The following is a 27037-nucleotide window of genomic DNA, read 5'->3' as shown; positions in this document are numbered from 1 at the left end:
AAATTTCCATAGTCCTCTATGTCTATTTTTAATTATCATAATTTAGACTATTATTACAAGAAAAGGAAAGGACAAAATTCAAGGTCAAATGACATTATTTTGTGAATTGTTGAAAGGGAAGGTAAATGGAAAGCTATGGCTTCTCTGAGCAAAAAAATAGTGGCTTAAGCAAATACTCTTAAGTACATTTCTTAGTACTTATTGAAGTATGGTTATTGAGTTGTTTCACATGCTATAGTAAATGCTTCACAGAATATTTCAATGTAATTTTTAGCAGCAACTGGTGATAATTGAGTTTCATAAAACTATGAAAAAATATTAATGACTAATTTATGAAACTGATGTCAGACTGAGTTTTTTTTTTTCTTGAACTTACTAAATGTACACAAGTTTGTAAAAACTTTCTCAAACTTACCACTGGTGGCTCTCAGCACTCCCAGCATCCAGCTGAACAGCCTTTTCAGCTTTAATCTTTCCTGTAAATGGAGGACAGTATATGAAAGGATTTATCATACTCTTCCACATTTTAGGTGACTCCCAAGAACAAAGCAATCTGATTTACTCCAGCAGCAAAGGAATTGCTCCCTGTTCTTAGAAACATTTAGACAAACAATATAACATCCTGGCTTTACTTCATTTACATAGTCATACACTTACATATAAGTATATATAAACTTTATATGCAATTTTAGTATTTTCCTTTAAAATCCAATTCAGATGCAGTTAAATAAGGGAAGGATTGGACTGGACTGCCAAAGGAGGCCATGATGTCTGTAAGACTGAAGAGCCCTAAAAGCAGGTCAGACAAGCACCTGTCAGAAGAACCAGCAAAGCCGTTTCAATGCCTCAAGTACAGGAATAAACTAGTTGAAGTTCCTTTCTAGCACAAAGCCTTCCCTTAAGTTCCACTTTTAACTGAATAAAGATGAGAATAGGTGATTTGATCAAACCCATGCCCTCAGTAAGAAGTTCAGATGACATGCTTGCTGTTTGCAGAGTCTCAGCTGCAACCAATTAAGCTGCACTGACATTTCTGTATTGTAAGTTAACTTCATAAAAACAAAGAATAGCATACACAGTCCTCCTACCCAGTGGAATGAAAAATAACCATGAAACTACTGCCAGCTCTCCTGCAGTCTCAAGCCCTCTGCAGCACTTCCAAAACTGAGATGAAAAAGGCTGCCGCCACCCCCCCACTTCATGAGAATGAGCCAAACTAGGCTGGTTACTCAAGACCTATGACTCACTTTCATTCCATCATTCTTCATCTCTCCCTGTCCTTTGTTATCATTCATCAGCTGAGGTTACATGCAGTGACAGAATCACAGAATATGCTGAGTTGGAAAGGACCTACAAGGATCATTGAATCCAATTCCTGGCTCTGCACAGGACCACCCCAAAGAGTCACACCATGTGCCTGACAGCATTGTCAAAATGTTTTTTGAACTCTGTCAGGCTGGTGCTGTGACCACTTCCTTGGGGAGCCTGTTCCAGTGCCCAACCATACTCCAGTGAAGAACCTTTTCCTAATATCCATCCTAAACCTCCCCTGACACAACTTCAGGCCATTCCCTAGGGTGCTGTCACTGGGCACCACAGAGCAGAGATCAGTGCCTGCCCCTCCTCTTCCCCTCACGAGGAAGTTGTAGCTGCACTGAGGTTTCCCCTCAGTCTCCTCTTCTCCAGGCTGACCAGACCAAGTGACCTCAGCTGCTCCTCATGTGGCATCCCAACAAGGCCCTTCACCACCCTCATGACCCTCCTTTGGATGCTCCCCAATAGTTCAACGTCTTTTTTACATTGTGTCACCCAAAACTGCTCCCAGCACTCGAGGTGAGGCCGCCCCAGAGCAGAGCAGAGCAGGACAATCCCCTCCCTAGCCTGGCTGGCGATGCTGTGCCTGATGGCCCTCAGGACACAGTTAGCCCTCCTGGCTGCCAGAGCACTACTGACTCATATTCAACTTGCCAGCAAGCAGGATCCATGGTGCTGCTTCCCAGCATCTCATTCCCCAGCCTGTCCATACATCCAGGGCTGTCCCATCTCAGGTTCAGGATCCGACACTTTCCCTTGTTGAACTTCATACAGTTGGTGATTGCCCAACTCTCTGATTTGTCGAGGTCTCTCTTGCAGGTTGTCTCTGCTCTCAAGGGACTCAACAGCTCCTCCCAGTTCTGTATCCTCTGTGAACTTGCTCTGTATCCCTTCCAGTCCTGTGTCCAAGTCATTTATGAAGATGTTGAAGAGCACAGGGATGAGAATGGAGCCCAGTGACAGGTCCCCACCTAGCGACAGGTGCCCAGTCTGAAGTCACCCCATTCACTGTAACCCTTTGTGCCTGACCTGTGAGCCAGTTGTTCACCCATCCCATGATGTGTTTATCCAGCTGTGTGCTGGACATTTTGTCCAGAAAGATCCTGTGAGACACAGTATCCAAAGCTTTACTGATATTCAAAAATATTATATCAACTGGTTTCCCTTGATCAGCTAGGTGGGGTACTTAGTCATAAACGGAAATCAGGTTTGATAAGCAGGACCTTCCTCTCATGAAGCTGTGCTGGCTGTGACCAGTGACTGCATTGTCTTCCAGATGTTTTTCTATACCACCCAGAATAATCTGCTCCATAACTTCACCAGGCACTGAAGTGAGACTGATAGACCTATAGTTGCCAGGGTCCTCCTTCTTGCCCTTTTTGAAAATCAGGACAATGTCAGCCAGCTTTCAGTCAGCTGGACCTCTCCAGATTCCCAAGACTGCTCAAAAAGCATCAGGAGAGGTTTTGTGATGACACCAATTAGTTCTTTGAGGATTGTTGGATGAATCCCATCAGGCCCCACAGATTTGCAGGAATCCAGCTGAAGCAGCAGATCCTACACAATTTCCAGGTTGATTGGGAATTGATCATTCTTGCAGCCATGGTACTCCAGCTCAGAGCACTGATAAACCCTTGCTCCATCATCCGTGTTGAAGACAGAGGAAAAGAATACGTTAAACATGTCTGCCCTGTCCATGTCCCCGTTTGTGAGGGGACCACCCTCATCCTGCAATGGGCTGATGTTATTTTTACACGGCCTAATGCCATTAATACATTTTAAAAAACTCCTTATTGTCCCCCACAGTCCTGGCCAGCTTCAAGTCCAGCACTGGTAAAAGCAAAGGATCCAGCAACAGAATTTACTATTTTCATTTACTTTGTGTCATAATCCTCACTGCACTGTAGGATTTATGTACAAAGCCAAGTGCTACTAAAGCAAAGACAGTATCAATTAAGTTGCTAAGACAGTGCAAGTTATCAGGAGTTTTAGATGACAAAAGGATTGGGAAAAGGAATGACCTTGAACAAACTGAGGTTGTCTGTGGAATATAGCATGAAGGCATCATAGCATTATGATGCCTTACAATAGCATGAAGGCATCATACTGCCTTCATGGATGTCATCCTTCAAGGATGACAAAGGACACCTGAAACTGTTTTGTCAGTGACATTGTCACTGCCAACACAACAAAAAGTCAATGAGAGGTGTCACAAAAAAAAAAACAAACCCAAACTTGGGTTACACTTACAAAATCTGATTTGGTGCGGCAAAAAAGGAAGAGGCAATGGCGAGACAAAAGGAAGAGAGAAGCACTCCAAGATAAAGGCAAAAAGGATTATTTTAAAAACAGCACCTTGACTGGAGGAGAGTGACACAGCATAGAGAAGATGTAGGTTTTAATGTAATAAAAAGAAGGCCCAAAATAAAAAGGGAAACAAACTGTTCCTCTAGCCAATATCCATCCAGACAGTGAAAGAAAGGGCAATGCTTTTAAAAGCAACCAAAAAAAGTGCTATGACAAAGAAAATTAAAATCTTGTAGAGACGAAATTGTCGAACAGGACACATGGGGAGAGATGTCTGGAAGCAACATCAATTGTCACACAACACTTCTGTTTCTGGTCAACAGTTCCTCCAGATTCACAAAGTTTCATCACCATCATCACCACAAAACAGACTGCTGATATGCAGGAGTGCTCCCTGACCACAGGAAAGCAGAAAAACAAACCCTGACCCAGCCTCAGCATTTATTTATTCCTCTTGCTCTTCCAAAGATGTAATTAAGAAACTGTGCTGACAACATCTGGGAGTTTTCACATTCTGTATCCATCTGTTTTTCAACAAAATACAGGATTTTAAGGCAATCTGCAGAGAAAACAGCCTCCAATTATGACCCATTATACTTCTCTGCCACTGGTTTTGGATCTCTCATTGAGGAAAGAATGAACTGAAGTTGTAAACTGTGGTGGTTTACTGCACAAAACATTAGCATTACAGTACAAATGCTCCCATCTTTTGGATTGCAAATTTCTTATATTGGAAAACTTAACCAAAGTACAAAGCATGATTCACTACATTCATATGGCATTTTTCATAAACATTTTTCTTCTTACCATCAGTTACATATTTCCTCTTCTCCTCAGCATCAGTAGTCATCTCAAACAGATCCCCATAAGCACGTGCAAGCCTCCAAAGAAAGTCCACAGAGTTTTCATACTAAAAGTAGAGGACAGCTACATAATTAAACTGATCAGAATGTGATTTAAACAGTTTACTTTCACAATGCTTAAAATTAATAACATGCTTAAAGCAAGTAAAGAAGATGGCATATTTTTTTTGTTAATTTTCCATCCTTCTACATGCTACTTTTAGTTCATGTGAGAACCAATTGACCAATCTCCCATGGACAAAAGAGAATACAGCTTTTGGAAATACTCTAGACTGTCTAAAGAGGTTTTATTTTATAAATCAGTTTAAACTTCTTTTAATATAAACATTTACAAGGTAATCCAGCAAAGCACAACCAATCCCTGAATAAAGTAATGTGTATTTTCTTTAGGGAAGCCATAAGCACCACACTCACTCACAATATGTCATTTACCTTCCTTGGTATTCCAATATTCAGATGAAAAATACTGTCAGAACTAATGCTTACCAAACCAGAATAAAATGGTACACTGAATTGAGCAATGCATATCAAACCACCTTTAAATTTTATCTGGAGTAACATATGGGCCCAGTAAAGCCAAAGGAAAAATTCACATGAATGGTATTAGAAAGGTATGAGCAGACTAGATGCTCACAGTTTGAGAACAGGTCTGGTTACTACTTAATTCTACAGGATTTTCTCACACAGAGTATTCCAAAATCAGCAGAAGTAAGTATAATTTACATTGAAAAAAGCCCATGATTTTTTTTGTTTTATGGAAGAATTCCTATGTCAAACAAAGCCTCAAAGTTATTGAATTAGAATAAAATATATATAAAATAGGGATATAAAATAGTAGAACTCCTATGTCCACACAACATGAATATTGACACCACTTTGAAATACTGCTTTTTTACCGTATTTTAAAAATATGCTTGAAATTTCATAGTCCATTTCTATGTGCATTTTAAAGCTTGTATTTAGTTCTCAAAAGCAGTGCAAAGTGTAAGTTAATAGCAACATAATATTAAGTTTACCCATAATACCTTGTCATCTTTCTCAAGCAGCAGTCTGAAGCCCTCCTTTTTATCATCTTCTGAACCCTTGTGCAAGTTGTCCACCTGCTGTAAAAAATCAAGTAAGTCTTCATCTTCTTCTGATTTTACCACGGCATCAGGTGATTTCATACATCTCTTTTCTTCCTCAGAGTCTCCTTCAGAATCAGTATGAGCGGTAAGGTAACTAAAATCACAGAAAATAGTAACCATTTTTTCTTAAGAAAAAAAAAGGGCATTGTTAAATTAAAAAGCAAAAAATTCACAGTACAATTTATCCTGGTTGTCCAACTTTAAAGGATTTTTTATTAATGATATCAAGCTTATTGTTATTATTACAAAACCTTTATCTTCAAAGGGACAGCACAGTCATATTCCAAACATAACAGGTAAGTAATTATACTGCTGCCTAATACTCCATTTAAAAAAGCAGATATATATTAGAAACACATGCAGCCTTGTGTTTCAAATGCAGAACACTTGAAATCATTAATGTGTTTTAAGACATGCTCTGTAACCCTGAATAGGCCTCTTCAACTCTTTACCTCAATTTCCCTATTTTTTGAACAAGGAATGAGCTTACTAACCAAAATATAAGTGCTATAACAATCATTTATACAACATTTTTTTAAACACGTCTAAGTTCTAAATACAAGCTATAAAAATAACACCATTGTTATAAATTCCTTATTTCTTCTGAGCATTCCGAAGTTCAGAGTATCTGAAACTGGAAAAGAGCTTATATTGATTCATGATGCTTAGTGCACAAGTACTCAGCACAAGGCAGTCAAGGGCAAAGAAATATTTGCAAAAGCATAAATATCACACAGAGATAAGCAGGTGGCCTTACTGTCCAAAGTGCTGAGAATACATTAGGGTACTCTGATTTCTAAGAGGAGTAGCTGACAGCATTGTTTTTAAAAAGTAGTCTTTTGCTTATGTACTAAAAATGGATAGAGAAGCCTCATCTTCTGCATTTCCACTTTTGAAAATACTGTTCTGGGGAGGAGTAATAATGTAAACCTATTAGCTGCCAGGTTCAGAGATTTTCTAAATGGTTACTGTGAGTACGAAAAGCATGGAATGTAGTACACACACTAAGTAACTGAATAATCAAAGTAGACCATAACAGTCAGAATATTTAAAAAATCTATTTCTTTTTTCAGAAATATAGCCAAGACAGAACACTAGCAGTCAAAATGAAGGTTATTAATCATGGCTTTCAAATATTCTGTTTTCAATATGTTGGTTTCAGAACAGATGAGTGTATCAGAGCAGATACACTTCCAGCCTGTAAATGAACAAGTACAAATGCTTATGAAGCTACTGAGGTGCTAGATGTGGCAAGACAGTTTTGCTGCAAAATTAACCCAGTGACACTGGAAAGAGGAGTCAAAAATACATTTGGATAAAATAATATATACACAGACCATGTGTACATGTTCAAACTGAAAAATACCATTGAGAACAGAGATGGGAAACCTCATATGTTTCTACAGATTTGTTTTACATAATCTTGATGATGCTGAAGTTGATGACACATCCTATGCTGTATCTTGCAGAGACTATATTCAGTCACTGAACACTTATTTTCATTTTCTGAAGCATGCTTAAAAACCCAGCATATTGTTCTTTCAGTTATTTTGAAGTGGGCACAGAAACATATCATGGCTGCATTTGTAAGAGCCCCAACTTAATCAAATATATAAGGGAGTTCCTGGGGAGTGGGACAATCTTTTAGCTCCAATACAAAACTCTGTGATGTGAAGTATGCTTGGAAAGTATCTTTCCTCATATGGCTTAGATGCTCCATTCCCCCTAGTTAAAAGATAAATGCAATGAGGCTCTGGGCAATTCCCAACCTAAAATAAGGGCACTAGATAATATAAAAGAGCAACAACTAAGCAGTAAAGATAATATCCTTAGTTACAGAAATTTGGGCACTGCATCAAATGCTACCTAATCAGGTATTAAAGTGAGGAATCAGTGTTGGGAAGTCAGTGTTGGTGCTGTATTTTTTACCTTTGCTGCATAAACATCTGCTAAAACTTCTATGATCACTACTGTTCCCATGTTAGATAACTGATAAAAATGATTATTAGAAAATGCTATTCTCCCAGCAAAAATATAATGGCTGGATGACAAACACAAGGTTGGGTTGACACCCAAGCCCATTGGGCTGTCAGTCCAAGCAAGCGCAGCAGAGATTTCCAGCAGCACTATATCAAATGTCATGACAAAATATCAAATTGAGGCCAAGCATCAATTCATGTGACATCAGGTAAGTCACATATTTATTGGGAGAGTCATAGAAAAAGCGTGAAGTAGGTCACTATCTAACAGACCATGTGAACCCATAAGGAGCTAACTACAAAACAGCAGAGACAGCAGGGTCAAGCCTTACCCATTCCCTTTCATCACCACTGTACTTGCAAATTCTCTCCTACCTCCTCTATTTACCTGCTTTATGAACCCTCAAAGTATTTAAATGTGGAACAGACCCTCTTAAACATTGATTACAACATCATAAACTTCAATTTTCTTGTTGGGCAATATCTGTCTTCAACGAAGCAGCTAACAGTCTTATACATCTACGCATTCTAAAGCCCTAAAATCAGTACCGACACAAACAGAATTGGAGATTCTTCTTAACACAGATTAAAAACTCCAGGACTTTAAGGACTGATAACACTACTCCAAAAAAAGAAATAAACAGAAAACAAGGAATAGTCATTATTGTTTGTTTTACAAATATTTCATACAACAGAAATCTGCAATTTTACCTGGTATTTTCTTGCAAGAGGTTTTATCAGATGATAAACAGAAGAGTGATTTACAAGTGATAAACACATTGATCAATATCTGAAAAAATGGAAGAATGTTTAAAAAATGCCCAGAGTCAGTGCCAACTTGTTTTCACCTTTATTACCAATAGATTTTAAATACAAGAGAAAAACAGTGATAAGAATGTGAGGAGCAATGATCAACCAACAGGACTCAGTTGTATCAGAATGGACTGTTCAAAGTTCAAAGAACAAACAGAAATTGTGCTGGAGATTCACCCCACTGTGGCTTAGCAGTTCAGTAAATCCCAGCACCTAGTACCAGATTAAAACAAGCTACATGGTATAAACACAGTTGGGTGGTTCAAAAACCACGTTGGGGTGTCTGTAAATTGGCAGACACTGGGCCTGTCGGAACCCAAAGTGTCCAGGTATCATTTGTTCACAATGCTTCAGCTTTTAGACAGATCAAATACCATCTGTCGTCTCCCTGCCTACTTAGAAGAAAAACACAAGCTGACACAAACACCCTCTCATCTGCTCTGGCTAATTCCACAGAAAGGTGGTTTTATGTCACAGATGGATCTGGATCAAATTCGCACTGTATGATCCAGCAAAGCGCCTATCCATCAGTAATGATAAGTGGTTTTCAAGGAAAGGTTTGGCAAACTGTATTCTTAAGCCAATTGAAGGTTGCATGTAAAAGAAATGAACAGCAAAATAAATTAGAAAATGCTAAGTGAAGTAATACTCAGAAGGAGGCAAGGGAAATTTCTTTTCCTGTTGACTAAACTATTTCAAGGAAAAATTATAAATAGAACATCTGTCAGAAAAGAATTTACTGCAGTGAATCTTTCTGGTGCCTGATGCCAAATGCAATTTGAAGAGCTTGGATGCTGGGCCAGGTGAAGACAGGTGCCAAAATGACACTGACATCCAGGGTTTATCACTGCCATATCAGGGAGGAAACCGCTTGAAAATCACAAAGAGGAGAATTTGCTGACATGCTCCATTCCAGGTGATCATCTAGACACAATTTATTGTATTTGTAAATAAATGAGTGTTTGTTACACATTCTCAAATGTTAAACATTGAAGTTTTCACTAGGACATTACCAGAACTGAAACAAACTAAAAAAAAAAAAAAAAAAAGAATACAGAAAAGTACAGACTAGAAACCACAGACTCTTTACAATTTAATCTCTCATCCATTCAGTACACCTTCCATTCAGACTGTCATTATGTAAAAATACAGCCCATTTATTAAAACACATGTGATATTTCTCCACTTACAGAAATACATAATTTTTGAAAGGCAAAACAGAAAGCTTCTCTTCCCAAGTTGCTGAATACCAACAGTGACATTGAAAACGTGCTCAGAGCAGACCAAAGCAGTGAGGGCCTTATCAGTGACTGTCAGCCTCCAATATTTAATGAAAAAGCTAGGTAGTACTAAATGCTTTTCTGGAAGAAGTTTACAAACCTGAAGCCAATGTAGTCATCCAACACAAATCCATAAAACTCTTCAGATTAGTTTATCTGTCAATTCCCAGCACCTACCCATTTGTCAATTAAAAACAAAAGTGTTTAACTCAAGGAAAATCCTATCTTCTAGATCATGAAATTACTGCTGAGGCAGTGAAACACAATGCACTTTAGATGGGAGTACAGAAAGGTGAAAAAATGTTTTATCAGTAACAAAGAGCAAATTTTTTTTTCTGTAGTGCACAAACAAGCACCTGAATGCACCATTGTGTGTGGAATTAGCCACAGAAGAGTATAAAACAATGCACATGGTGTAATGCCTACAGCATATGAAGTAGTGATGTAGAGTAAATGGAAAAATCCCAAGTGTTGCTACTGACCCTCCTGGCCATGCACCAGTCATTAAAGTTGCAGAAGACCTCGGAAAAAGCTATATATATATTGCAACTGTAACACATTAGGATTAACAACCTGTTTGCAAGAGGAAGAAAAAAACCACTATTTACTTAAATGAAAATAAATTATCTCAAATTTAGAGAAGATATTAAAAACAAACACATCAAGTACAAGGTGTTAATAGGAAACAAGCCCACCTCTTTTCATAAGGGATTGAAAAACAGCATTGGGAAAGAACATAGCCAAATGACTAATGCTAAGCATAACCTTGAATTATCTTCCTTGCTTCTGACTGTACACAAATAGTTGTCAGAGAAGGCCTCTCTTAAGGACACATTCAATGTTCTTGCACACTATAATCACTTGTACTGGATCACCGCATCAGCTTCTTCGTCACACAGAAGAACCTGAACACACAAGTTTCCTTGGCTTGTTTTCAAAGAGCAATACATCACTCCTGAGCAGAAAACAGGATTTTCTCAAACGCTACATGTGGAATAACCCCTGCATTGCATCTGTGGACTTGGTAATTCGTAAACTGGTCCCTTTGCCTTATCTGCATCTCTGAATATTTTATTCATAACATGAAGGCCTCTGCAAACCAACCAATGGATGAAATACTCTAAGAAACTAAGAGAACCAGAATGGTTCCACACCAGATGAAGGAGGAATGTCGTTGAATACTTAAGCCAATCCTGAATACTTAAAATAAAGAACAGGTTCATAATAGAACTGACAGGTCTTAAAATATGGAATCAAAATATAAGACTTGTGAACCATGTGGGCTGGGATGTAACACAAAAAGAAATTCTGCTCACAGGAACTGAAAATGAATGTGGAAAAACTTAAATATAGAATTCCATTAATATGCAGCATGTTAGCTGTCTTCAGAATATTACAGTTAGTTAAAATATTTTTAAAGAGAAAAGGTGACATAAGATGGGCAATTTACAGACATAATGCTGCCTACACAGACGTGTAAGACACACTGAGAAGTAGCTCAAAAAACTCAGTTGCTATAACATAGTATTAGTAAATTGCATGTAAGTATCTAATCTGATTATGCCAAAACAAAGTTGTAATTACAGGAGATTAATGTCAAGACAAAAATATAGTGCCTCTCCTGGACTCCTGGTACACATCATCCCCCAGCGTGTTCCTCAACTCACGACAATAAAAGACCCCATTAACTACAAGATGTGATCAAAAGTAGGAACTTTCTACCTGACTGAGTCAGTACCTTAAATTCCTCATGGTCACTTTTTGAGCCACCAGAAAGTGTATGAAACAGCACATATACATAAGCATTGCTACTTGTACAGAGGTTCTGCTCAGATGTAGCTTCCATAGTATGCAATGCCTCAAGGCAGAACACTGTAATAACTCATCTGTGAGGCTGATAAAAAACAATTATCAGGAAAAGCACATGAGCATTTGTACAGTTTGAACAAACTCTGTCAAAGACACACTTTGCACTAGAAGAACTTTTAAAATTACACCATTATTCTGAACTTTGCCTCTCATTGCATAGCTATGTAGCAATACTGCATCAGTGTTACCAAACACACTCTTAAAAAAAAAAAAATCTGTATTATGCCTGGCATTAAGCCAACTTCAGCCATAGTGCAGACTCAGACATGGTCACCATGAGTCTTCTCCGATCTAAAAACTGTTAATCTGAACGTTTGTATTTATTTTTCCAGAAGTATAAAATCTATATCAAACTTTTAAAGGGCTCCTGTTTACAGTTTCATATAGGTAATGATGCAACTTGCACTGCATGTGTACAGTAGAATATACAAGTTATTATTAACTCACCCTCCTTCACTTTCTGCCTCCTCTGAGCTGGTAGTTTCTCTTGCACTAGGAGCTGTCTCTGCTTTTCTCCGCCTTATTGCTCTGTGTGATGGGCTAACTCTCTGAACATCACCCTTTCCTTGAAGCTCATTTCGAACAAGCTCTTCAAGTTTTGGAATAGCTTCTTTCAGATATTCCACCTCTCTCTTCAGTTCGTCCACGCTTAGTAGCAGGCCATTCAATTTTTCCAGTATCTGCAGTTGCCTTCCATGTAAAACCATTACTGCTCCTTGCTCATTAGGAACCTCATTTGGCAAGCCCACAGAATTAATTCTGTTACCTATATCCTGGAAGGCACGAATACGCACAGCTGCAGCAGGCTTTCGGATCTTGCGGTACCAAACCAGCACCAGGCTGCTTAATCCAGCAGTCCCTGCCATTATGCCCAGTATTAGTCCTTTATTTTCGAAGGGAGACATTTCTGCACGCTCCTAGAATTGTGAAACAACAACAGTTTAAAATGTTTCCCCCTGCTCTACGCAAGCGACTTGCTCTGCTCTGAAACCACGAAAGCATAAGACAGGAAGAACTGCAGACACAAAGTTACACTTTTTGCGGGTTCTGCAATGCGAGGCAGCAAAAAACAAGACCAAGTGGGTTTGGGGGTGTGAAGGGCACTGGCACGTGGGCAGGACCGCAGCCTTCACTCTTAACCGTCCCGGCATTCTGGGATTTGTTTGTTTTAATGCGAGAAACTCATATAATCTGATTTTCTGCCACTGCAGAGAGGCGGAAACCCAGGTGTCAGGCCGGAGCGCCGCCCGGAGGGGCGTCACGCCGGTTCCCCAGCCCCACCACGCCGAGGGGCTGCCGGAGCCCCGCGCTCACCTCCTGCCCGCCCCGCAGCCGCCCCAGTCCCGGCCCCAGCCGCCCCGGCCCCGAGCCAGCGCCGCCCCCGGTACGTACGTACGGCCGGGCCGGGCCGGGCCAAGCCGGGAGCAGCAGCGCGTCCGGCCCAGGAGCCCGCAGCTCTCCCGCCGCGGCACAGGGGGCGGCGATACCCGGATCGAGGGGGCCGGGCCTGGGCCGCACCGCCGGCCGGGCCGCCCGGGTGACGCGCGCTGCCCGCTGGAGGAGGGATTCCCGCAGCGCTGGGAATCGCGGCGGACCGTGCTGCTGCTGCGGGACGCCGGCTGCACCTGCCACGGACATGGCTCGAAATACGCCGTTCTGGAGCAAGTGTACCTGTTCGTGTGTCTCTCCTCAGTCTGGTGGCCGCTCGATTTCACCGATTTAACCTTTTGCTACTCCTAGGCCACAGAGAAATTGTGTTTCCACTGCATTGGTGGAGACCTGAAGCTGCAAAATCACGGAGAAACCCCGCCCAGTAGTCAGGAAGACGGGCAGTCCCGGCACAAAGCTTCATTGCAATTTAAAGCATCTAAGGGCCCAAAGCTGATTTCACCAAAGTCCATTATAGATTGCCCAAAGTCTGGAGGAACTTACCATAGAATCATATAATGGTTTGGGGTGGAAGGGAACCTTAAAGGCCATCTAGTTTCAGTCCCCCTGCCGTGAGCAGGGAGATCTTCCACTAGAACAGGTTGCTCAAAGTCCCATCCAACTTGGCCATAAACACTTCTAGGGTTGGGGCATCCACAGCTTCCCTGGGCAATCTGTCCCAGTGCCTCACCATCCTCACAGTAAAGAATTTTTTACTAGTGCATAATCTAAACCTATTCTCTTTCAATATGAACAGACTTCCCCTTGTCCTGTCACTCCATGCACGTGTAAATTATATTGCCCCATCTTTCCTCAAAGTTCCCTTCAGGTACTGGAAGGCCACAATTAGGTCACAACAAAGCTTTCTCTTTTCCAGGCTGAACAATCCCCGTTCTCTCAGCATTTTTTCATAGGAGAGGTGCTCCATCCCTCAGATTAACCTGGTTTTCCTCGTATGGATTCATTCCAATAGATCAATGTCCTGTGTTGGGGACCCCAGAGCTGGATGCAGCACTGCAGGTGGAATCTCACCAGAGCAGAGTAGAGGGGCAGAACTTGAATTTATCAGAGTGTGGGAGGTATTGCTCCTGTGCCCCATCTGATATCGCTTTTATTGGTGATTCTCACAAGACTCTCCTTTGCCCTTTATGACAAAAGATCTGGCTCCTGTTTCTGGCCTTGGATGGAAGAAGGATCACCACAGACAACCTGCTCTGACCATTCATCTTCCTGAAGGCTTGTGGAGAGCCTGTGCACAACATCTTGCCAGAATTGCCAGAATTTACAGGCATAAAACTCATGTTCTTCTGTGTGAGGGCTTAAGGAAACCATCATGGAAACCACTGTGTCTGTGCAATGGAAGAAGCTGTTCAGCAGCTGAAATTGTCCTCAACCGTATCAATCATAAACAAAGGAACACAATTCTTAAAAAACATACTAATTGCTTTTAAAAAGTGAGCAGAGTGCTGTTCAAGCAAAAAAAAAAGCACCTAAACATGTATCAAGAACTCAAGATTTTTCAGTCTTAGTAAAAATTAGCAAATGTAAATCAGTCTAATGTCTATTTATCATCAAAGAATTTAGTTTAAACCAACTACAGCTCTAAACTAATTCTTTGTTAAGATCCTAAGGATGAAATTACCCTTATGAGACCAAACTACAATCTGAGACAAAGGTAGAAATTTGTTAGAATGAAAAAGTGAATACTGTTTCAGTATTTTGCAGGTTTCCCAGTTACAATATAATAATAACAAAATGAACAATCTGTTCATATGTTTATAATTTGAAATTTTTAAACAAAGGATGGAAATCTCCTCAATTTTATGGAAACCTCACTAAACTCAATTCTTTTAACAAATTTCACTGTAAGTAATGGTTTTAAGATACACAATCCCTCAGTGTTTTAAAATGGAACAAGAAAACATAAATCTCCATATGCTGATAGTGCTTCAAGTGTTCAGGAATGGTAATATAAATGTGTTGGAAAACATTTAATTTTTGTTTTCCTTTTTTTTTTCCCAGTATATTCTGCCAAAATCTTTCTATAAGCCAATTAAAACAGGAAAGGATTTTAAAAATAGTATTATTTGGAGGGCAAACATGGCACAGAGCTGAAACAAAATACTATGGATGCAAAAAGCTAAGCGAGTATTTTTTAAGATTTTCCAAAGCGACTGTCTCAGGCTGCAGGCCTTAGACAAGGAGAACTGTTTTCAAAAATAATGTCCCAGGAGAACTACCATCTACAGCTGCCTGGATATGTAGCAATTGTGAAAATCAGGTCACCTGTCTGGTCCCAAGAAGTTATTGCATATAATGTAGAAACTTGCTGGAACACAGCAGCTTTCCAAGCTGGAGAACTAAACATCAATTTATCTAGATTTGACGTAATTCAATTGGCCTAAATATGACATATGTTCCAAAAAAACTGAAATAAATGTTTTTAAGAAAAGTACTATTCTTCTGCATATGGATTTTTCCTAGTTCAAAAGAAACTTTGTACCTGAAGTCCTAAAAAACAAGTCCAGACAACCATCTGTTATAAAATGGTTAGCCCCAAATATTTTTAGTGTATTTTCAGCCTTATTTCCTAAGAACACAAAGTTTATGCCCTCAGGTTGTCCTTGTGTTGTCCTTCTGACAAGCCATACCATGACACTTTCTCCACCCAGTAGCTCCTGAATATGGAGCTTAATTTCAGCCAGTTGTGACAGAATATGTCAAGATCATGGAATTGTAGAATCATAGAGTGGTTGGGGTTGGAAGACATGTTCATGATCATCAAATTCCAACTGTCCTGTGATGGGCAGGGACACCTTTCACTAGAACAGGTTGTTCAGGCTGCATCCAACATGGCCTTGAACGCTTCCAGGGATGGGGCATCCACAGCTTCTCTGGGCACCCTGTCCCAGTGCCTCACCACCCTCTGAGTAAAGAATTGCTTCCTAACATCTAATCTAAATCTCTCTTCTTTTAATCTAAACCTACTTGTCCTATCATTATTTGCCCAAGTAAAAAGCCACTTTCCCTCTTTTTTTGTAGACTCTTTGAAGTATTGAAAGGCCACTCCAAGTAGTTTCAAGAAGGCCAGCATTTTGGAGTGGCAAGACCTTGTGAACATCCTGCCTCCCTCCACCCCGGCCCGAGGCAGATGCAAAGGAATGAACATAGCACACCAGTGCTGCAACACTGACACACCTGCATACAGCACCAGCCTTCTTACAGCACTATTTTTGTAAAACCAGGACAGGCAGTTTACTGGTCTTTTGGGAAAATTTGAACTGGGACAACATTTTTGTGCCATATTAGAAAAGTTAGCACATTATTTCTTGAGTAATTGTGTTCAATGGATCAAAGAGCCATTACATAATAAGTAATTGATGCATGCTGTTTCCAAACAAAGTGAGCATAATCTACTGGTGGTTTCACTTCTGTATGGAAGACATTTGTATTTTACAATTTTTATAATTTTCTTTAGCTGTAATTCTTCTGTCCATTGTCTTTCCTGATAGGCTGTTCTTTCTGAAATGCCCCTCCCTCCCCCACCCCCAAGAGATTAATCTACTGCTTGTAACAGATACAGAAGCCTTTAATGAGCTAGTAGCAGTTTATACTTATTACTTCAGCAGTTGTCTTGTAGGCATAAAGTCAAATATTGTTAATATGTCACCAAATATTGTGAAAGTTTAAATACCTTTGACCAGACTTGCAACCAGCCTGCCAGAAATCCTGTCTGGATGTCAGAACAGTCAGAAATCACTGTTCTGTCAAGTTTGGTTAAATTCTTCTGAATTTTTTTCTGTAAAAATAAAGTTATATTTTACCTCAAAGGGAAGCACTCACTGTCAGACTTGTCAGTATTTTTTGCTGCTTTTGGCCTGAACAGTTGTCCAGTGCCCCTAATAAAAAATTAATCAATTGAAGTTAAAAGGAGATAGGTAATAGCACACTGATCTTTTCTGTTTTCTTGAAATAAAGATATACTTCTTAGCACAGTTCCCTGGGGAGATGAGGCTGCCTCTGCCTTTATGTCTCCATGCATGCAAATATAACTGTACCTCTCCCTCCTCTCCAGTATTTTTGAATCATTGGCCAGTCTCAGTCAAATTCAACAGAGAAACTCTAACAAATTTCATTTAGTTAGTTGATCTTTTAAAGAAGAAATCTCTGAATTAGAGTCACTGCTATGGGGAAGATTGCTTATCCCTTGGTGCAAAACTGAGAATCCACACAGGAGAAAAGCATTTTGCAAGGACAGGAAAAGCTAAAGCAGAGCTCACATTTTATCAGATGTCAACGAACAAAATTCAAGTTTTAACCTGATAGGAAACCTGCATTCATCAGTTCACTGCGCTCACAATCATCTGTTTATTTATTTATTGTGTTGATAGAATCCAATGCTGCAATTTCAGCTAAGTACAAATGGCCACTGATGGCACAGCTTTTCAAACAGCAAAAGAAAAAAAAATGTACGTACTGTTCCTGCTTTTTTGTGTCTTCAGGAATCTCAAGGACATTATCAAAATATATTTATACAAGCTCTGTTATTTCTTTTAGGCCAAGGTAGAGATGATTCAGTTTCCTTGATGTAAGAGATGAGAGTTGGCAGCCCAAAAGACTGCATATGTTGTGTTGACAGCAATAGGAAAAAATAAGCAAGGCTACATCCGATGTAATTCCACAGCACTGCCTGATTTCTTCACAAAGAGAAGTTGTCCTTGGAGTGCCTGGTTAAAAAGAGGAAAAATATATGAACAGTCATAAAAAGAAAAATAATATATGTGTATAAAAATATTTTTACATGTATATGTATATGTTCTCTGGGAGTTAAAAATCAAAAAGAATCAAAGTCTTTATAAAGATATGTGTGTGTACACAGTGTATTCCACATCACTCACTGTATTTTCTTTTACTGAATGAAAAGTGCCCTTTTTTTCACCATTTCTATAAATATGCTATTTCAGAGCATACTGCAGTATTTTAAAGAGCTTTACTCTTTCCACCTGCAAATGGCAGCATGCCCCTTCCTGAACTCCAGTAAATATTGCCTAATGGCCCAAGGATGTCTACAATTTCACATTAAAAAAATCATCATCCAGGTGATGTGGTCTGTTCTTCCATCATTTCTGTCCCTCTTCTCTGCTACCACTTGTGAGCTTATGAAAAAAATTTCCTTTCTGATTTCAAGTTTCCATCTAGGCCACTAAGGCTTTGTGTACATTAGCAAGCAGTGGGGTCTGACAGGAGTGGGTCTCTGGGCCAAACAGCTGGTGCTGATGCCATGACATCCATGCTGTGCCCTGGGTTAACTTTTGGCAACTCCAGCCTGATCACATGGGCTGTGTGCCCGTTTGTGGCTGCAGTGCCTCTGCTGTGCTTCTGCAATGGATATTCCCAAAGTGCAACCAGGTGTTCCATGCCTGGTACATGGTGAAGCAAAGCTTGCCAAGCTGGGACTACTGGGAGATTTGCCTGCGAGGTGCACAGCTGACCCAACCCAAAGCACTACTGTATACATACATATTTACACTAGGAGAGTTTGATGTGGGTTACACAATCATGCAGGGCAGAGTGAATACAGCAGGGAGTTCACCTCCCGCTGGCAATTGCTGAGTGCTGGCAAAGGGGCTCCTTCATCGTGGGAGCACTTTTGAACAATGACAATCAGTAAGTGCAGCTAAAAGCACGAGGAAAAGTGGTGAAACCAGGTGAGTTAAGGGGAAGCATAAGCAAACACCTAACCTCTTAAAAGAGTTTTGCTATATACAGTAACAAGATTATTACTGGATGCAATGCACCCACACACACACTCACACAAATATATTTACGTACACAGCATTTTAGTTTTGCAGATGGTTTCAAGACACCTGATGTGCTTTTTCATAAGGAGCTAGGTCTGTTAAAGTAAAATTTAAACGTAGGATTTATTATTTTAATTGGTGTTTGCACCCCATCCTGGTGTTTAAGAAACTTTCCTTGTGATTCTGAGCTGCAGATACCCTAAAGAGTAAATAAATCAAGTGGCCTTTCTGCATTTTGGTGAGATGGGCTCATAAATCCTTTGCTCATTCATAGTTACAGTGCTGCTATCTTGTGGGAAAAAAAGCAGCAGCAACTGCAACACTTGCAAAAGTTGATATTGAATCATTGTCAAGAATTGTAATGATGGCCTTTTAAATGTTTGCAAGTTTCTTTCTAATTTAGAAAGGCTGCATTAGTGTGATTAATCCATTAGGTTATATGGGGAACCATTATTCAGTGTGGTCCAGAATTTTGTCCTCATTTTAGCAGAAGTAACAAAACCCCTCCCAGGACATTCTGGAGTATAAGCAGTACTGCTGTCTCTGAAACCAGTGAAACTGTTTCTTCTATTGCCACTTCCCAGACACACCATTTAAAGCTACTGCATGGCTGTGCAATATGCAATTTCAAAAATCCATATCTAATGAAAAGATAGAAAAGCATCTCGAACAACATTACAGTATTTCTATGAAACAGACAGATTTTTGGCCAGAGTAGTTGCTTTAGAAGCATTTTCATTGGCATGTGCTTTGATAGTCAAACTGAAATACCAGCTTGTTTTTTTTTTTTTTTTTTTTTTTTCTGGAAGCAACAGAGTAAGATTCCAGAGTTAGGAAGAAATTGTACAAACAACTGAAACATGTTTTTATTGGGTTTGTTTGTTTTTCAGTTTTCAAAACACGTGGGAATACAGATTTGTCAACAGGCACATGGAATACTTGAGAGACTTCTATTGCATACTGTTATAATCTAACTTACCAAGTTACTAAGTAGCTTTTCAAGATCATCTGTTTTCATAAAATAAATATTTTATATTTTACTCAGTAGTCTTGGATTGTGAAGCAGAACTTAAGCAACCAAAACACCTAGAAGAGTCAAATACAGCCATGCCTTTCCAAAGGGCAAGAAAATAATTTCCAAAAGTATTATGATATATCTGATATATACTAAAATATGCTTTATCTTCCAGTTGTGAAACAATCCTTTTTTCACATTCTTATTTTTTAAAAAAACATTTTTTAAAATTTAAAACTCGTTTAAAGGAGTCTATAAATAAGTATTCCTCACACAACTACAAGTCCTACTGAGCAAGAAGTCTGAAATATGAATAACATTTAGCACTACACCCTGAACAAGTCTGATACTAATCAAGAGTTACTCTGAAGAGCCAACAGCATGCAAGGCATCAAATGATGTAGATAACGTATCCATTGCACTATTTTGCATCAGAACCCGATTCCAAAATACAGAAAGAATGTAAAAATGTGCTTATTTTTTAACTTACTGCAGCATTATCCCAAATGAGGGTGCAAATGGAATTTGTAAATGTGCAGAATAGGAAATCCCTTTCATCTCCGGGTACTGTCTACTCATTTGTGTAGGGCTGCAAACCAATGTTGAGCAATAACCTTTAAAAAATTCTTCGATATTTTCACTAAAAACAATAAAATGGCAGTATCATGATGCAATTATAATGCAATGCCTCTGGGCCACGATGTTTGGAACTGCTGTCGCAGGCTTGCAAGTGGGAATTTGGAGGGCAAGGTGGGGCTGTGCACATCGAGCAGCACCAGATCAGGGAGGTCAGGGCAAAAGCCAGGTACTGGCTGCCGCCAAGGCAACGCATGGATCAAGTGGCTCCCTACAACCAGCCTGGTTCCCTCCCAGCAGCAGAGCTTTTACAGGGCTGGTTTGAGGCACACCTGGCCCACAGGATTTGCCCGAGGCCACACACCGTCCTGAGGACAACACCGGCCTCACGGCCACACCGCCTCGCCATTCGCCACCGTCTCCTCACCCCAAAGCGGCAAGAGCCACCTCCTACCGAGGATTGGGGTTTGTCCAACCCCGAAGCCACCTCCTGCTGAGGATTGGGGTTTGTCCAACCCCGAAGCCACCTCCTGCTGAGGGCTGAGGTTTGTCCAACCCCAAAGCCACCTCCTGCCGAGGGGTGCTGCCACCGGAGCTCGGGGCGGGGCAGCCGGGCTCACACACGGCAGCAGGGGGGAGGCACGCACAAGGGGTACCCGTGCCGAAGCACACAACTGCCGCAAAAGCAAGGCGGTCCGTGCTAGGCAGGGGCAGGCACAGCCTGCAGAATAGAGCTGTCAGAAGAGCCAGGTTACACAACAGCCTGGCAACGGAGCGTGAGAAGCAGCGTCGCTGCCTGGTTTCAGAGGGGCCGTGAGGGGACAGGCCCCCCCGGGACTAGCAGGGGACAGGAGCCACACCGTGTACTGCGCCACACGTGGCGTGCGAACTTCTGGAGCAGGAGGGGCGCGGAGCCCACCACGTCCCCGAGCATCTCCCCACATACCGCAGGCTCTCGGAGACGCCCGGCAGCCACACGGGTCACTGTCCCTGAGGGATTGCCACCCAGTCCTCCGCCTCCCGCAGGCACCCTCAGACGCGGCCGAACGCAGCGGCACCACTGGGTGGCGCCCGAGCGCCGCGGCCGCCAGGGGCGGGCGGCTCTGTCTCTCTCTCTCTCTCGCCGTCGCTCCGTGTCTCTTTCCCAGAGGCCGGCGGCGCCCCTGGATACGAGGGAAGGAAGGAAGGAAACGTCTTAAAGCACTCCCGTCCCCAGTGTTCCTCACTTCTCCGGGTGCTTCGTGGGTGCATTTGGAGATATCGGATGGCAGCGGCGTGCCACGGGTTCCTGATGCCATCCAAAGAGTACTTTTACATCCTTCCTTGCGCTGAATCCAGCATTTATTACATAGCTCAGCTCACTGCCTTGGCTGAGAAAACCGCGGTTTTGTTGCCACTGTTCTGCCAGGTTGCTGGGTTGAATCAGCTCAAGGCAAAGACCTTTGTCAGGAAAAAAGGCAAGAGCGCCTGGCCAGGAGCTGAAGGAGAAAAGTGACTGATTTGGCTCATCCCATGGAAATGCATGGCTGATTGCAGTTGTAGGAGAAAGGGTACAGAAGATACAAATTGAGAAAGACAATACCTTGTATCCTGTACCTGTACCAGAGGCAGACATCTGATATCAGATATCTCAGGACTAGTTAAGAGAGCAGCATATGTTTGTATTATATGCTCTTGTTTCTAGTGTAGATCTGAATGACAGTGCATTATCATGTTGTGGCTCTGTGTAAGTTCTCCCTTAATAAGAAAAATTCAGCTCAGAGTGTTGTGTCCTTTGAGTCTTAAAAACAACCCAAAAAACCAAACCAAACCAAAAACTGACCAAAAAAAAAAAAAAAAAAAAAAAAAACAAACAAACAAAAAAACCCCACAAACCAAAACAAAACACAAACAAACAAAAAAAGTCAAAGATAAATGGAAGCAGTAGAACAGATGCTCAGAAGTAGAATAACCACAAATGAAAAGTAAAGGTAGAAACAAAGAAGGTGGAGAAAGTCTCGGTAATATTTTAAATGCCAAGAGAACTTGTCTCGGCAACAAAAGTGGTCATGACCTGGATTCCTACCTCCTGAATTTACATGTGTCACCAGGGTACATAGTTTTCTGTAACTTCTCTGGGGAGAAAGGCCCCTTGAAAAGGGAACAACTCTTCAGTGTCAGTAGTTGTCCAGCTGCTTCAGGCTGTAGATTTCACTCTTGCTCTTTATGTGCCTAAGGTATACTGACCTCTGCCACTTGCAAGACATCCTTGTCATGGAAATTATTTGAGGCACGTATTGGATTGCGTTATATGGGAGGCCAGCCCATGTGATACTCATTATCTCTTTGGTAGTAAAAAGGGTGACTTCATTTACAACCTTTGGCAAAATGTCCTGCAATCTATTTTGAACTGAAACAGGAGGATGAGCAGAATATCACGAAGCTGTGGTGACTTCCCTGCTTATCTTGGCTGCCTTCTCCTCAAGAGTTGTACTGAACAGCAGTCTGGTGCAGCAAACAAGCTTGGCCAGTATTTATAAACAAACATGAGTTTCTCAATGCATTTTTTCTTATCTGCATCTTTCTTTCCTTTTTATTTTTAATATTTTAATTGCTCTGAGGCAATGGCCATCTTTATCTGTGATGGTTCTAAGACCACAATCACTATTCAACTATAATGCATAATAAAAATTAGTTCAAACTGAGCTAGAAAGCAGCATCATTATAGGCACTTTAGTTAATCAGTCAAGTTACTATTTAACTCCTACTTCATTTACTAATGTCGACTTCTAAATACCATGAGAAGGTAAAAAACTTAGTGCACTAAGAAGATATTTTCGTCATGTTTCACTTTCTAATATATGGAAAAAGGTAGTACATGGAGAGTTATTATTTAAGAAAATAACATGATAATTGATTTGTTGTATAAGCTGAGACAGCCAGTCACAGTAACACTTCTACAATATTACCCATTGGGAGTACTGTCCCAATTCATTTGAATAGCCCAGCTTCAGTGGTAATAGTTTTGGACCTGGTAATTTTTGTAGTTCTGTATACCTCAAATAGACACCATTGTCCAGCTTGGCTATTTCAGACAGGCAAGGTAAAAAATGCAAGTTATTAAACAGTTTAATTTGTGAAAAAGAACATCCTTCTTTATGCTAAAAAAAACCCCAAATCCAGAATTCACTTTCCTCTTAAATTCCAAGAATATTGACCAGGACTAGGACTCTAATAAGAAGCAGAACTTTTTATCCAAGGACTACAGTGTTGTACAAAAGCCTTTGAAGTCCCTGGCAAGGCACACACACTGTTTGGCGGTCACACTAGAGTGAATATGCATACGTAATTCTGGAGGGAACATCTGACATTTCGGAAGTGCATTCGTGGTTGGATTGTGGCAGCCAGGACTGCAGACCTGCTGTCATGCCAGAGCTCCCAAGGCCCTGCACCTTCCCTGCATGAGCCTCTCTGGGCCATTTTGGCTTTCCCATTTGGAGCAGCAGTAGCAGCACAGAGCAGAGCTGGCTGGAAATTTCTGACAGCAAATTTCTCCACTGGGAAAAAAAATAATCCAAACTGTAATTGACAGGTTTCTGAGTAGCACATTGGCTGTGAGAGAAGCCAGGCAGGATGTCAAGCTGCCTGCTTCCCCTGCAGGCTTACTTGGCTTTCTCTATGGGCAGCTCACATGCTTTCTGGGCTTCTTGACAGATCAACAGGGAAAGTGAGGGAACCTGTGAACCTGAGAGGTGGGAGTATGTTCAAGGTCACATTTCCACTTTGGATGGGTAGTCTTTTCCAGAAATGTGGGAGACAAATTCCGGTTCTCCAGGGCTCTTTGCTCCAATGAAGCAAAGAGCAGTTGGGCTCCTATTCCAGAACACCTCAGGTAATGCCATCCTTCTCCACCCCAGAAAGAGCATCCATCCTTCTCCAACCCAGAAGAAGCAGCAGGGATAAGGTGCTATTAGGAAATATAGGCATCCTCTCTTCCTTTCCTGAGATGCACTGGCAGAAGGGACCCATTGACTTTTAATCATTCCATCAGCTACATGGGACTACTGTGCTTTTCCACTCCTGGCACCTAACATTTTCCTTGGGGATATAGTTATGGGCATTTATTAACCTCCACCAGGGAGTGAGGGGAAGAAACACAGAGAGTGATTCATAGTTCCAAGTTACTGTTCTCAGGCTGAGAAAGGCATTAGTGCATCCTGGCTGCTAGCTCAGCTATGCTTGCGTCCTGTTTGAAACTCTTTAAAACGTCTAGGCACCTACAGATTATTTCAGAGAGCAGAAAAATATAGCATGTATATATCCTTTACCATAAATGCAACACAACAGATAACCCAGACAACACAGGGTGATTCTGCTTCTCTTCAGCAGAGGTTAGAAACTGCTCTACAGGGAATTTAACTTAAGCACAGGAACATCCAGTCTCACGTAGCCTTCATAACAGCTCAAACCCCAAAGTCTTTATTCAGGCCCTGATTAAACAAACTGAACAAGCATAAACCAAATTAACATCATGGCTTTGCTGAATTCATATCCCAAACCTTGCTAAAGTAAACTATTCAGGGAAATTAAAACTATACTTTAACTTTCAATTTGCTGTTTGAAATTAGATGCCTTACACCTGTGAATGAAGCATATGACCACTTTTTCTTCTCATAACTTCAACTTGTGTTCATTTTTTTACAGTCATCTGTAATTTATTTTCCCAGTTAGAGGTATTTGTTGGAGAAAATAGAGCAGTACAGCCTTGTAAGACAACTGATCAAGAAGTGGAATTAAACTTGTCAAGATGAAGCAATTTGACAGAAATAGTGAAAACCACATAAATCTTTCACTGGTTCCATTTTATTTTGTGAGAAGAGAGGTTAATATTTTTTTAAATATGTCTTCTGTACACAGCAACAAAAGGTTATACTTGTATTTTCTTCTTTATAAGCAAGTCCAAGCTACTGGCTAAAGTCCAGCAGACATTTTTCTTTGTCCATTAAGGCAATCTCCTACACAGTTTACCAGGGGAGGATGAAATTCCTCAAGCTGTGTTATAAACATTCATCAATGAAATCATGTTCCTAGTAACAAGAACAGCAGACAAAATTTAAGAGAGTGCAACACTGAGTGTGCTTTACAGATGGAGACTATAGAATCAGGAGTGAACCAGCAAAGCCAAAGACCAAGTAAGCCACTGTGAAAAGATTAAACAAGACAATTTTCCATCACAGAAGTTTTGCGGTCCAGGGAAAGTAGGAAAACCTGGTTCTGTCACTCCAAATATAAGACAAACGAATATTTAGATGCCAAAGGAAATAATCTGAGAAAGGATCTTTTTTGCTCTGTTGAAAAGCCTTGATCCTTCCCTGTAGCAGTACTGTACAGAGACAACCTACAAGTAATTTAAAGCTGCACAGCCTGTAATTTCTTCTGGATGAACTTTTTGAGAATTCTGTGGAATGTTCCTATTGTTCCTCTGCCTTTGTGTTGCTCAAGTTCATCCCTGTTGAATAAAGTCTCTAGAGATGACAGCTGAAACGATGGTCCTGTTGAGACCATGACACACAATGGGCAGCATTGACTTTAACTTGGTAGTTGAGCATAGGACAGAAAACAGGCAGTGTTGACAGCAATGCCTGCAAGCTGCTGGTCAGGGAGACTTTTTATCAGTTCACTTTCCTGTCTTCTTTTTCAGCTGCAATTTGCCCCCTCCTCTGCCAACCTCCCTAATTAGTGCAGAGGATTTGTTTGTGTATAGCCCTAATAAATCGTAATCACCTTCAATATAGCGCTTCCCCAGGCTCTGACCTTTTGCTCTCTGACCATGTCTATGCCAAGTACTGGGTGGGAGGATTGGGCAAGGATTTCCTATGTGCTGCCATCATCAGCAACAGGGAACCCAGACTTCCCTTCCTCATTTAGGCCTGTGCTAAAGGCTACCGCCATTAATGAATTATTTCCTTTATGAAAGCATTTCACAAAATTAGATAAGGATAAAGCCAGAAAGTGACCTGAACAAATTAGTGCAGAACTTCTAAAGCATTTTAAAAGAAAATGAAAACTTCTCAGGGTCTTATATTTTGTGACAAAACCTATCCAACTCCATGAAAGGCATATTGTTCCAGAAAAATAATAATTTATAGGAGACTCTGGAAAGGTTTCTTAAAATGTTGATGAGGTGGGATTTTCTGGGCATACTGTGAGAATATCAATACCAGCCTTTCTGCTGCTGCAGGCTGCATCTGGTTTTCAAAGAGTTACATTTTTTGCAGCATTGCTCGCAGGTTTCTGGTGTGTGAGTCTAGTGAATCTGGGAGCCCCATCGGGCTGTAACTTATGCAGAAGGCTGCACTGAGTCCTGGCAAGTGCAGGCCTCTGGAATTTAGCAGTGCAAGAGAAGGAAACATGCCAAACCATCTACCTGAACTGCTACTCCCTCAACACATTCCTCTGTGGTGTTTCTTGGCCGGTTGCTTGATCCCTCAGCTCTAGGACTGAAAAAATCCTAGTGCTTGAAGTTATATTTCTTACCGTCCTTTACATAGCATATGTAGCAAAAATACCCCAGAATACCATGAAAGTTCCATTTTCCAAAACAAAAAAATCCTGAGAAATAATTGTCTTTTCCTAATATTGTCTATTTTTAGTTAATAGTCAAGAGTAGCAGATGGGTGCTCATG

At 40.8% G+C, this 27037-nt stretch overlaps 1 protein-coding gene and 1 long non-coding RNA gene across 4 annotated transcripts in view; both read right to left on the bottom strand.

Moving 5' to 3' along the window:
* The window catches only part of RMDN2 (regulator of microtubule dynamics 2), a 46786-nt gene extending 33265 nt beyond the window's left edge, over positions 1-13521 (bottom strand). The window contains exons 1-5 of one of the 3 annotated variants that reach the window (XM_053973021.1): positions 13224-13521; positions 12000-12469; positions 5510-5705; positions 4429-4531; positions 416-476 (exon numbers count right to left, since the gene is read on the bottom strand). In XM_053973021.1, coding sequence (XP_053828996.1) covers positions 416-476; positions 4429-4531; positions 5510-5705; positions 12000-12457 — 818 coding nt within the window. In that variant the 5' untranslated portion in view covers positions 12458-12469; positions 13224-13521. Of the gene's footprint in view, positions 1-415; positions 477-4428; positions 4532-5509; positions 5706-11999; positions 12470-12866; positions 12885-12944; positions 13097-13223 lie in introns of those variants that run through there. The other 2 variants (XM_053973024.1, XM_053973022.1) reach the window with 2 other exon arrangements.
* Positions 13522-17324: 3803 nt separating this feature from the next.
* On the bottom strand, positions 17325-21442 carry LOC128804821 (uncharacterized). The gene is made up of 2 exons (XR_008436205.1): positions 21319-21442; positions 17325-17707 (listed from the first exon to the last, which is right to left on the bottom strand). It is a non-coding gene; the product is annotated as an uncharacterized LOC128804821 (long non-coding RNA).
* Between the last annotated feature and the right edge of the window lie 5595 nt (positions 21443-27037).

The sequence above is a fragment of the Vidua macroura genome, chromosome 3, assembly GCF_024509145.1.
Source record: "Vidua macroura isolate BioBank_ID:100142 chromosome 3, ASM2450914v1, whole genome shotgun sequence".
NCBI classification, from domain to species: domain Eukaryota; kingdom Metazoa; phylum Chordata; class Aves; order Passeriformes; family Viduidae; genus Vidua; species Vidua macroura.
The sequence above is the reverse complement of the archived record's forward strand: the minus strand, read 5'-3'. Positions and strand labels throughout refer to the sequence as shown.